This window comes from Chiloscyllium plagiosum, chromosome 6, assembly GCF_004010195.1.
Source record: "Chiloscyllium plagiosum isolate BGI_BamShark_2017 chromosome 6, ASM401019v2, whole genome shotgun sequence".
NCBI lineage: Eukaryota > Metazoa > Chordata > Chondrichthyes > Orectolobiformes > Hemiscylliidae > Chiloscyllium > Chiloscyllium plagiosum.
The window spans coordinates 97,542,541-97,556,158 of NC_057715.1; the positions used below are offsets into that span (position 1 = coordinate 97,542,541).

At 41.3% G+C, this 13,618-nt stretch overlaps 1 protein-coding gene across 3 annotated transcripts in view; it reads right to left on the bottom strand.

Moving 5' to 3' along the window:
* Window positions 1-13,618, bottom strand: part of c2cd3 (C2 domain containing 3 centriole elongation regulator) — a 165,548-nt gene that overhangs the window by 116,543 nt on the left and 35,387 nt on the right. For all 3 annotated transcript variants that reach the window (XM_043692198.1, XM_043692199.1, XM_043692201.1), the window contains exons 8-10: window positions 10,612-10,759; window positions 4,504-4,685; window positions 2,054-2,263 (exon numbers count right to left, since the gene is read on the bottom strand). In XM_043692198.1, coding sequence (XP_043548133.1) covers window positions 2,054-2,263; window positions 4,504-4,685; window positions 10,612-10,759 — 540 coding nt within the window. The remainder of the gene's footprint in view (window positions 1-2,053; window positions 2,264-4,503; window positions 4,686-10,611; window positions 10,760-13,618) is intronic.

The window sequence follows — 13,618 nt, forward strand, 5'->3', positions numbered from 1 at the left end:
CCCAGCACCAATCCTTGTGGCACTCCACTGGTCACATGCCTCCAGTCTGAAAAACAACCCTCCACCACCACCCTCTATCTTCTACCTTTGAGCCAGTTCTGTATCCAAATGGCTAGTTCTCCCTGTATTCCGTGAGATCTAACCTTGCTAATCAGACTCCCATGGGGGACCTTGTCGAACGCCTTACTGAAGTCCAGATAGATCACATTTACTGCTCTGCCCCCATCAATCTTCTTTGTTACTTCTTCAAAAAACTCAATCAAGTTTGTGAGACATGATTTCCCATGCACAAAGCCATGTTGACTCTCCCGAATCAGTCCTTGCCTTTCCAAATACATGTACATCCTGTCCCTCAGGATTCCCTCCAACAACTTGCCCACCACCGAGGTCAGGTTCACTGGTCTATAATTCCCTGGCTTGTCCTTACCACCCTTCTTAAACAGTGGCACCACATTTGCCAACCTCCAGTCTTCCGGCACCTCACCTGTGACTATTGATGATACAAATATCTCAGCAAGAGGCCCAGCAATCACTTCTCTAGCTTCCCACAGAATTCTCGTCTTTCACTTTATTTCCCTTTTCTTTTTGTCTTTTATTTCTTCTTTACTGTGGCGGGTTGGTTGGTAGCAAGAGCAGGTCGCATGCGGAATGACGCACTTGGCTTTTCCCGGTGATAGGAGGCAGCAGCAGAAGCAAGGATGTTCTCCAAGCGATCAGTGGTGGTGGCAGCAGCCGCCGGGACATTCTTTTCAGCGATCAGAGATGGGGGCCACAATAAGAGGCTGGCATCACTGAGTGCATTCTCTCACCATTCGGAGCCTGTGGCAGTGGCAGCAACGTTGTTCTCCCGCCGTTCAGTGCCGATTGCAGCAAAGCTCCTCCAGCGATCTGGGACAGCGGTGCCAGCGGCAGCAGACTCTTCAAGATGGCAGCACCAGCAAAGTGGATCCAGTGGCGAAGAGATGATGCCTAAAGTGGGGCGACTCTTATATTGTGGGTGGGAGACAGCAAGTTGGTGGAGGCTAGGTACCGGCATGGAATGGGTTGGAAAGACTGATAATCTGAAGTTTTTACTTGTTTATTTTTCTAATTTATTCAATGACATATAATGCTGGACTATTTATTTCTTAACTTTCTTATTTTTTTTGTTCCCTAAGAATTTGATCTTGGGTATCTGTACCTAGGTAATGTGGCGACTATGAACTTTTCACTGTACTCATTTGAATATGTGACAATAAAGCAAATTCTAATTCATTTCAAGGTTGCACTTCACCGGCATCTTCACAACAGCAATGTGGGATGGATTATAAATGCTAGCCTAGTCAGCAATTCTCATATCCCGTGAATGAATAAAAACATAACTCATGGGGCCACCTATCCTAACATTGAACTGACCCTAAAATGGTGTGAAAAGAAGAACTTGCATGTATATGAACACCTTCACACTGATTAGATGACAAAAACTAAACCATGGTCATGTCCAACAAGAGGGAGTCTAACCACTTCCCCTTTATCTACATTAGCATTACCATTATGCAACCTTCTAGTAATGTCCTGGGAGTCATTGATTAGAAACTTTATTGAACTGGCCATAAAAATGCTGTGGCTACTAGACCTGACAAGGGGCTGTGAATTCTCCAATGCACGGCTCAACTGTCACCCCAAAACTTCTTCACTTCCTACAAGGCAGAAGTCTGGAATCCCTTCCAGTTGCCAACATGATTGCAGCTGCAATACCACTCAACAGCTCAGCACTATGCAGAATAAAGCAGTCCTTTTGACCAACAATCCATCCATCACCATTAAACACCTATTCCCTCTAATACTAAAAGACTGCAGCTATGAAAATACAACAGTCCTTTAGTTGTACATGGGAGCACTGAATGTTCTTACATGAGGGTGGAACCAAACATGCTGATTCAGAAATATGTTTGTAAATGAATTAATCTGAGACTGCAAGGAAAATAGATTATTCTAGTTAGTCACAAATACATATATTTTAATTTCAGAAGCAAAATTGATAAACCACACGCTGTAATATTTCATAAATTACCATTTTCTTCCAGGAACTGGTCGAGGTGGCTTTCCACTACTGCCTTTTTGTTTTGGTGTTGTTTGAGTGCTGTCAGGAGGGAGTTTTAGTGTCTCAATGATGACTCGGGCCAGGTAAATGCGACCCAATAAGGTTATTCTATCAACACTTAACCCAATGGCTTGCACTTCCTGCTCATCTAGTAGAGGACCTTCTTGCAGAGGGTGGGAGCTGTAGGTAAGAATGTCATTAAAACATATTAAACACATGCAATTCAAAAAAGATAAGCAATTGCAAGTTTTCACTGCCTCCATAAAGGCCAGATGGCCCTTGTGGGCTCAGGAAATAAATACACTGGTAAGAAAAGTCACAGATAGGTTCTCCAGGAGATTATCTCATGACACTGCAAGGTGCCCTGTCCCTCCAGCTTCCTTCTGCCAGTAACTCCATTGCCTGCAGCAGACCTGGCTGAGTATGCAGAAGCTCACCAGTCCAGGACCATCTCGGCCCTGAACACCAGACAATGCTTGACAAAAATTTTCAATGACACCACGGCAAACCAGTCAGCAGACTTTCTCTCTACCTCAGCTCCAGCTGTCAGCCTTGCACTTAGGTGTAGTGGTAGGAAAAAAAATCAAAAATCATTTTGAGGGCATCTCGGAGGCACAGATTGTGAAGAGAACTTATACATATATATTCACTTACAGGAGACTCTTGTGGTCGAGTGGTAGTGCCCATGCCTCTGAGCCAGGAGACCCAGGTTCAGGTCCCATCCGCTCTAAGGGTGTGTAATAACATCTCTCAACAGTTTGATTAGAAAATACCTACATTCACTTGCAAAACTCCAACATTTGCTGCTTGTCTCATTGCCCTCCTAAGTTTACACATGGTTGTCTGAAATGAAAGCAACTTCCCTGTTGCAAGGAGCTGTTGTCCTTTCCTCAGGACATTAATGAAAGACTCCCTGTTTCAGCAATGTGTCTGCCTATACCCCTGCTTTTAACCTAGCAAATCACAGACCTAGCATTTGGACAGTGTAATTAAAGCTTGAATCCACATTCGAGAATATACACAGTATCCCATTGGTTCAGCGGGAGGATATTGGACCTAGGATATTCACACAGTGAGTCCTGCACTGTCAATTCATGGAATTAGAACAGAGACGCCTCTGGCATCTGGAGGGGCAGGAGCCAAAGTCATTCCCCTGGCTGGGGTTTGCATAGCCAGGCTAGGCATTTTCAGTATCTATTATAGGCAAAGTTAAAAATCACACAACACCAGGTTATAGTCCAACAGGTTTAATTGGAAGCACACTAGCTTTCGGAGCGATGCTCCTTCACCAGGTGATAGGGCGTCGCTCCGAAAGCTAGTATGCTTCCAATTAAACCTGTTGGACTATAACCTGGTGTGTGATTTTTAACTTTGTACACCCCAGTCCAACACCGGCATCTCCGAATCATGACTATTATAGGCAATGTACACCTGAGAGGTGACTGACCATTCCTTAGAGAGAGGTGTCAACATTTGTACATATCAAGATATTGGAAGCTCATTTACTGAGGAGGCACAGCCATTGTAATGGTACAATGTAGCATTATAACATTCTTTGTCCTGACAGTCCTGTGGATTTTTTGGTTTGGCAGAGGAAGATCTGAAATTTTACAGTGGCATTAGGTAGAATGTCACAGATCTGGGGAGCTTCCTCTAGGTTACACACTCTCTGAACAACCTTCTCTTCAACTGAGGGTGGCTCACAATACTGCACAGCTAATGCGCGAGTACGCACCACACTACAGCTACTGGAATCATAGATAATGGAAAGTCTGGAGTTAGGCTTCTTGCTTCAAAATGATCATAGCCCTGGTGTCCAAGGGTCCTCCTGGACCATTTTAACCAGCCAGCAAGCATCAGCGACTTTGATGCACTCATCTTGGAATACAACAAAGATCAAAGAAATCACTTTTCTACAAACAAATGGAGATACCTCCCCTACACCACTACAAAAATATTCCATTTAAATATAAAAATTTCAATACTTAAGGCAGTCATTCAGCATATTATAGCTGCAACATCTCTAGCTTTTCTACTAAACCTACCTGGTCTATTCCATTTCCTTTCCTTTTACCCATTTTTATAAGACAGTTTGCAATGCAATGAAAAAATAAGAGAATCAACTTTACCAAATCTTTAATCTTAAAATAATAAGAAGAAATGGTTAAGTATCAGAGAAAAACGTCCAAATACAAAGGAAAGGTGCTTACATAGCACTGTCAAGTGCCAGGTTGTTAGGCAATGTAAACAGGAATGCCAACAGTTTTGTTTAAAACATCGCACTCAGGGCCATATATGCAAAAGCAAAATGCAATTCCAATCATCAATTCAAATTTATCCAAAAGTACATTATTAAACTCAACAAATATGTATACATTGTTATATTTACTGCCATTGAGTGTGTTGCTAAATTGTTTTACCTGGTACATTTTCCTGCCCCATTTTGATTCAAACCAGTAACATTGTGATGCGGGGCATTATGTGACAGACTGTGCTGGTTATGGATATCAGTTTTGCAAAGGGACTGCTGTTTCAGTTTTTTCTTTGAGATGTCGAATTCCTCATCTTCACTAGTAAAATCACTAGCACTACTTTCAGATTTCTACATAGAAAGAACAAAGAAGTAAAATCAGTTTGAATGACAATTACTACTACAATACTGTACTGAATTTCATTTGATAGCTAAAATCAGCTAAACCAGGTATATTAAAAAAAATCCATTTTACAGTGTTATTATAGAAAGGACAAAGGACAAATTAGAGAACACTGGGAACACAATCATTTTCACCAATATTGAATACCAGGTTAATTTTACTCAACATTACTTTGGACAAAGCAGATAACAAGATGCTCAGCTTAGGAACTCAGATTAATTTCAGTGGTGCAGTGCACAACATACTGTGCTGTTGTTGGTCGACTTCAGAATGAATCAAGTTCTTTTAAAATATTTATAAACAGCACATGATTAGTCACAGTAAAACAGGTCTCTTGAATAGCTCGGCTTCCAATAACTTTGATGGTTGCATTTTTTAACATTGTGAAATGGAAATAATGCAATTAAACGTCATATACATCAAAATTCAACACTCCACGCATATATTCTGATTAAAGTTTGATGCTGTAGACCAAATCCATTCCCAGCAGCCAGATTTTTAAAAAAATATATATTTGTTCATGGGATTAAGGTGCTGCTGGTTATGCTAACATTAAATGCCCATCCGACTTGCCCAGAGGTCAGTTAAGAGTCAACTACATCGCTGTGGGTTTGGAATCACATATACAATACTGAAGCTGTTTTTTGAAACCAGCAGGAATCTTCAACTGGCAGCATTCACGGAGATGCATCCAACACCTCCCTAAAGAGGGTGCAGTTGCAGAAAGAACTGGGAATATACATTAAACAGAAAAGGGTAGGTTGAGTAGTTAAAAGATATTTGGGAACTTAGGTTTTATAAAAACATATAGAAACATAGGGTAAGCAAGTACCCAAATTCAACCCCAAATAGAGTAAGTGGAATCACTGCATTTTCCTCTTGCCCTCTGTTTCTTAACATTATGCATCAGAGCACAGAGGTCTCAGGTGGCATTTTGAGCTATTTGGTGTGGTTTGATGTTGCTAAATGGCGTTTGGTTGCCCCATAGTTATTGGAAATGTTTCCACCTAGCTACACAGGTCTATCAGAAGACGACGAAGGCTATTATTCAGAAATAATTTGCTTCTGTAATTTTTTGGTTGGCTGTGAAGATGGATGAACAGGTCGCCCTCCTTATTCATTTCTTTAAAAATAGATTGTTACTAGCCTCATGATTGAAAGGATTTACTTATTTCTATAATTTTTACAAGATCAATATTGGGCCAGATAATGAGATTTTTAAGAGCCAAATAATGACATTTTCCTGATGAAGGGATTTTGCCCAAAACACCAATTTTCCTGCTCCTTGGATGTTGCCTGACCTGCTGTGCTTTTCCAGCACCACTCTGATCTAAACAATGAGATTTTTAAGCTGCTTTTCCTTGCGTAGGTATAATTGATGTGTTGTAAAAGCTAACTGCAATACTAATATATTTCAGGAAGCAGAGTCTTACCCAGATAGATCGACATGTATTGAGTGCAGCAAGTGTTTGAAGTTCAAACAGCTTCAACACTCAGTCCGAGCTAGATGATGACCTACAGACAGTACAACATATCAGGGAAGTAGGACAGTTACTAGGTTTCTATGTTTCAGGTGGCAGTCACACATTTGAGGGTTGTGTCATCTGTTTTGGTCAGTATTCAGGGACAGGACAGTAGGAATGCAAGTGTGGAAAGTATGGTACAACAAAGGGCAGATGTCAGAGAGAGATGTACAGCACGGAAACAGACTCTTCGGCCCAACTCGTCCATGTCGACCCAGATATCCTAACCTAATTTAGTCCCATTTGCTAGCACTTGGCCCATATCCCTCTAAACCCTTCCTATTCATGCCCCCATTCACCTTCTAAATGCTGTAATTGTACCAGCCTCCACCACTTCCTCTGGCAACTCATTCCATACATGCTCCACCCACTGTGCAAAAAAGTTGGCCCTCAGGTCCCTTTTAAATCTTTCCCCTCTCACCTTAAACCTATACTCTCTAGTTCTGAACTCCCAGATGTCTTTCCTTTGTAACTGCCCAACAGTTTTGAAGTGCTTTCTAACTGACTGGATGAAAGTCAGAACTACAGGGTGGATGAGGTAACTTTACTATGGTACTGTGGTACAGGATGCTGTGCAGGAGGGACAAGTAACAAGTAATGGTTAGGCAACTTTTGGAATATTGTGTGCAATTCTCCCTCCTATCAGAAGGATGTTGTGAAACTTGAAAGGGTTCAGAAAAGATTCACAAGAATGTTGTCAGGCTCGGAGGGTTTGAGCGATAGGGAGAGGCTGAATAGGCTGGGGCTGTTTTCCCTGACAGGCATGGATAGGGGAAATAGACAAGGTCTTTTCCTTGGGATGGGGGAGTCCAGAACTAGAAGGCATTGGTTTAGGGTGTGAGGGCAAAGATATAAAAGGGACATAAAGGGCAACCTTTCACTCAAAGGGTGGTGCTTGTATGGAATGAGCTGCCAGAGGAAGTAGTGGAGGCTAGTACAATTATAACTTTTGAAAAGCATTTGAATGGATATATAAATAGGCAGGGTTTAGAGGGGGATGGGCCAAGTGCTGGCAAATGGGACTGGATTAGGTTAGAATATCTGGTTGGCATGGATGAGTTGGACTGAAGGGTCTGTTTCTACTCTGTACATGTCTATGGCTCTATGAGCAAGGGTCAATATAGTGAAGACAATTGACACTTTTCTCTCCAACAAATAGTGAATGTCGAGACAGCTAGGCTCCCTGCCTAGTATCAGGGTTCAATGCATTCTCAGAGCTGGACAGGACTTGCACTGGGAGTGGGAGGATCCAGGTGTCGTGATCCAGTATCAACTACATCAGCAGGACAAAGGAGGAGATTCTACATAGTCAGTGTGAGAAGGTAGGCACCAAATTAAGAACCTAAAGAGATGAAACTCAGGATTATTCATCATCTCAGGCTGAGAGAGGACCGGATTGAGATGTATAAAAGTATCAGAGATATGGAGAGAATTGATAGAAAGCAAAGGGGAGTAACAGTCTAGTGATATCATCATTAGATTATTATTATGAGACTCATTTATTTATTATGAGATCTGGATTCGAATTCTACCATGGCAGATGGTGAAATTTGAATTCAATAAATATCTAGAATTACGAGTCCAATGATGACCATAAAACCATTGTTGATTGTCAGGAAAAACCCATCTGGTTCACTTGTGTCCTTTAGGAAAGGAAACAGTCATCCTTATTTGGTTTGGCCTACACACAACTTCAGACCCACAGCACTTAACTGCCCTCTGAGCATTAAGGGATGTGTAGTAAATGCTGCCCTAACCACAAGTAACAAAGAAGATTAATGAGGACGGAGCAGTAGATGTGATCTATATGGACTTCAGTAAGGCGTTCGACAAGGTTCCCCATGGGAGACTGATTAGCAAGGTTAGATCTCATGGAATACAGGGAGAACTAGCCATTTGCATACAGAACTGGCTCAAAGGTAGAAGACAGAGGGTGGTGGTGGAGGGTTGTTTTTCAGACTGGAGGCCTGTGACCAGTGGAGTGCCACAAGGATTGGTGCTGGGCCCTCTACTTTTTGTCATTTACATAATTGATTTGGATGCGAGCATAAGAGGTACAGTTAGCAAGTTTGCAGATGACACCAAAATTGGAGGTCGAGTGGACAGCGAAGTGGGTTACCTCAGATTACAACAGGACCAGGACCAGATGGGCCAATGGGCTGAGAAGTGGCAGATGAAGTTTAATTCAGATAAATGCGTGGCGCTGTATATCTCTCTGACACTCTCTTGTGAATTAATTTTTAAAAACTGTTCCCCTTTAGTTGAAAGGTCAGTAACAAAGTAGCACAATTTTAAGGTTGAAGGCATGGGATTTAGGAAAGAATTTGAGGCAAACCTTTTCACCCAGAGAGTGGTGGGGACTTGGAATACATTGCCAGGGAGGGTAGTTGAGGTGGGTGACCTCACAACCTTTAAAAAGGACTGGATTGAGTATTTGAAATTTCACTGCATTCAAGGCTGTAGGCTATTGCTGGAAAGTGAGTCTAGTATAGATTCAGCATAGTTTTGGCAGTACAGACGCAGTTGGCTGAAGGGCCTCTTCTGTACTACATAATTCTATGTTTCTAATTGTTGAGTAGAGTACAATTTGAATCATCTCACTTTAGAAGTGAACTCTTTAGAGAAGGTGCAGAAAAGATTTATAGTACAGTTCCAGAGACAAAGGACTTCGGATTGTACACAAATTGAAGTAGGTGGGTTATTCTAGAGTTGAGAGAAAATTTGATAGAAGTGACAAAAATTATGAGTTTTCTACGAGATACAATAGATGGTGACAAACTATTCCTATTGTCAAAAGAGTCAAGAACTGGAGGACATCAAATTAATGTCTAGAAAAGTTTCAATGCAACATGAGATTTGTTTTACACAGTTAGTGGGTTTCCTGGTCTACTAATGCAACTAGGAATTGGACAACCACCTGAAGAGAAAAAAAATGTATTGGAATATTGGAAAAGAATTGAGGATTAGGATTTGCTGAAATACTCTTACACAGGGTGAGATGGACAAAACAGGCCAAAGGCTTCTCTTTTTGTAAGTGACCATGCCATGGTTCTAATAAATAAGCTGACAATTTAAGAAATATAATTTTGGCAAACTTCATGTAAGTGGGCCAACTATAATATTCCTTGATAGAACATGTTATTTCTATTGCAGTTACTTCAAGAAACCAAATTCTGAAAAAAAACTACCATGTTTTTTTAAAATTCTGAATCTCACAGTGGACCCAGGTTCAATTCAAGCCTTGGGTGACTGCCTCTGTGGAGTTTTTAACCTGTGTGTTATACATTGAACTCCACTAACCTTGGAGAAACGAGTTGAGTTCAGTCAGTGATAATCTCTGGACTGCACATAGAACCTATGAGTCTTCAATTGTCCCTTGCTGCCAGCAGCTAAAACTATCTGTCCATCATAACTCTTCTGATGCAATATTTTTCAGAGCTCCATACTGTATCATTACTTTCTGCCTTCCATTTGAGTCAGCTTCAGATTCTCCAAGAGTACCAAACTTTTATCGTTGATTCAACAGTTTTGTTGCTCTAACACTTCCTACTCCTATTCTTTCCCTAAATGTTTTCCTTAAAAACCCTCCCAAACTTAACATCTCATAACAGCCAATTAGGGAAGTGTGAAGTATGCTTTTACTTGTTATTTGGGGTCCAGCTTTAAGAAAACAAGAGACTTCAATTTCATACATTACACAAACACACATGCTCCAGTTCATTTTCTGGGATTTTGTTCCAGTGTGGAACTAGTAGTAATGAGAAAGCGTGTGTTTAACTGGTCTGTTAGACAGAAAAAAAAAAGGATAAGGCATAGCACAGTGGCTCAGTGCTTAGCATTGCTGCCTCACAGTGGACTAGGATCAATTCAAGCCTTGGAGTTTGCACATTCTCCGAGAGGGCTTCTGTGAAGGTTTCTGTTGGGTGCTGCACTTTCTTCCCACAGTCCAAAGATGCGCAGATTAGATGAATTGGCCAGGCTGAATTGCCCCATTGTGCCCAGTGATATGTAGGTTGAGTGAGTTAACTATGGTAAATGCATGGTTACGGGGATAGGGTGAGGAACTGGGTCTGGGTAGGATGCTCTTCAGAGGGTCAGTGCGGACTTGATGGCCCAAACGCCCTCTGTCCACATTCTAGGAATTCTATGAAAGATGGAAACTAGCTATTTTGAAATTTCATAGATGTTATGGAGATGTATTGTGAAAAATTTTAATTCATAAAATCTTCTATTGAAATTGTATATCTTCACATACAGGACAAAATATAAATTCATCCACAGTCAATATTCACCACAGTTAAATAAGATGCTAGTACCAGCATGCAATAAATCCTGGGATCTGTGCACTCACAGAATTCTTGTAGAAGAGATGTTCCAAGAGGCTCTGATCATAATGAGGATCATTCAGTTCACTTTCATCCAAAACACTACTTCCTGCAGATAAGGACTCTGGAAGAGAGCCCAGGCCATCCCAGTCATGAAGAGGGATCGAGTCAGAGCTGTAGGCAAAGAGATTAAAACTAAGTTTAAAAATTAAAATTAATACATTGCAGATGAACGATAAATAGCAACTTGATCGTTTAAGTTAAAAAATATTCCATTAACACGAATTACACAGAAATGCAAGAGAAAACCTGGGTGAAGAATTAAAAACTTGGCAAAAAGGGTTGTAATCATACATTATAAGCTATTAAAGGAGTAGGTCATGCAACACTTCAAGCCTGCCCTATGATCCAATAAAATTATAGCTGATCTGAATATCATTCTATTTCTACTTTTGTGCCTACCCCAATACCCCTCAATTCCCTTGGCTAAGGAGGGTCTCAACAGAATCTTGCATGAATACAAAATCTGTATACAGGTGAAGAAGATTGTAAAAGATGTTTGTGATTTAGCTATTATCAAACATACTAAATAAAATAATCCACAACATGCTAAAAGTTTGTTCAGTCTTTTTCCCAATGTTATGAAAGCCTTTAAAAGATTCTAATACAGAATCCACATCTTTGTCAAAAACTACAGCACATGGCTACAGCATATGGATTTCAGTCATTAAATAAGACACTTCACCAATACCTTCTCAAGGCCAATTAGGGATAGTCAATAAATGCTGGTTTAGCCAATGGCACCCAAATCCCACCAGCGAATGAGAAAAACTAATCAGTTTTTAGATGGACCACATCTTGTGTCCATGTGGCTGAAACTGATCTATTAACTTGCAGACGAAGACAAAAACATTACCTCTGTCAATCAGTGGCGGAGGTAAATAACTGAGTTACTCAGTTTCCAGTTTGCTTGACAGAAGTGAATTCGAAAGACTAGAAAACATCAGAGAACAAATTCCTCCTCATCTTACAAAACTGTACATCCTTGTTCTAGATTTCCTTGGAACTGAAAATTCCTCTCAACATCTATCCTGATAAGTCTCATCAGGATCACAGATGTTTCAATAAGATCATTTTTCATTCCTTAAACTATAATGGGTACATTCCCAATCTGTCTATGTTGTCCTTTACTGGTAAGGAAGCATCTATGGCAAAGTCTACATTTATTGCCCATCCTCATAAGACATCATAATTCCAGGTTTGAAACTAGTGAACTTTCTTTGTATCGCTTCCTTCCTATCTAAGTAAACTAAAACTCTGCGCAGGATTTTAAGTGAGGTTTCACCAGTGCTGAAAATGTGTTGCTGGAAAAGCGCAGCAGGTCAGGCAGCATCCAAGGAGTAGGAGAATCGATGTTTCGGGCATGAGCCCTTCTTCAGGAATGAGGAAAGTGTGTCCAGCAGGCTAAGATAAAAGAGAGGGAGGAGAGACTTGGGGGAGGGGCGTTGGAAATGCGATAGGTGGAAGGAGGTTAAGGTGAGGGTGATAGGCCGGATTGGGGGTGGGGGCGGAGAGGTCAGGAAGAAGATTGCAGGTTAGGAAGGTGGTGAGCTTCTGGGCAGAGGAGATGACCTGGGGTGAGCAGTGAAAGAGGGACTCACTGAAATCCTTGTAGAGGGAGGAAGAGAGCTTCTTCAAGGAAGGCATCCTTGCAAGAGGATTCACAGTAGGTTAAAATCTTCGAGGAGAAAGTGACTCCAGCATCTGCAGTCCTCACTTTCTCCTCGAGATTTCACCAGTGCCCTATACTGTTATATCCAAGACTTCCCTGCTTTTCAACTCTATCCCTTTGTAATTGAAGGGGTTAAATTAGTTTCAGGTACAGAGTTACATTTTCAGTTATACTGTAAAAGTAAATGGGATCCACAAATGTAAAAGGCAGATTAGAAGTACAGGAACTGCACTATCAGCAGATAGAGCCCTCCTTGGGTGAAATATAGACACTTCCAGGAAAAGGTGGGAACCAGCACACAATGAGAGACAACTAGACAGAAAAGTGCAAATTGTAATATTTATGTTTTAATGATATGTACAAAGTTGAAAGTGCTTGTAATCCAGAGTGAGTTTTACACTACACAGTGAGAAAAGTACTGAGGAGACAGGAGACTAGTTACTCACCTAATCTCTGGCTTGCTCTTGTAATATTTATATAACTGGCCCAGTTCAGTTTCTGGTCAATGTCTACATCCTGGAAGGTTACCAATGTAGCAATAGTAATGTCAATGAATGCCACAGGAAACGTTTAGATTTTGCTGTTGTTTAAGATGGTCATTGGTTGGCACAAGTGTGACATAAAACGTCAATTGTCTGGATGTTGCCCAGTGCTTGCACATGAAGATGGAATGCTTCAGTATCTGAAGAGTTCTGAATGGTAGTAATTAATGTGCAATTACCAGCAAACACCTCCACCTTCTGACCTTATGATGGAAGGATGGTCTTTCACAAAACAGCTGAAGATGGTTGGAGCGAGGCACCACACTGAAGAACTCTTGCAATGGTGTACTGGGACTGAGATGATGGACCAACAATCACAACCTCTTTCACTTATGCCAGGTATGACTCCAACCAGCAGAGAGGTTGTCCTCGGCTTCACACCAACTCCAATTTTGCCAGGGATCCTTGGTGCCATACTCTATCAAATTCTCCTAGAGGTCACAGAGTCATAGAGTCATAGAGATGTACAGCATGGAAACAGACCCTTCGGTCCAAACCGTCCATGCCGACCAGATATCCCAGCCCAATCTAGTCTCACCTACAGCACCCGGCCCATATTCCCCCCAAACCCTTCCTATTCATATACCCATCCAAATGCCTCTTAAATGTTGCAATTGTACCAGCCTCCATCACATCCTCTGGCAGCTCATTCCATACACGTACCACCCTCTGTGTGAATTAGCTCTCTTTTATATCTTTCCCCTCTAGCTCTGGACTCCTCCACCTCAGGGAAAAAGACTTTGCCTATTTATCCTATCC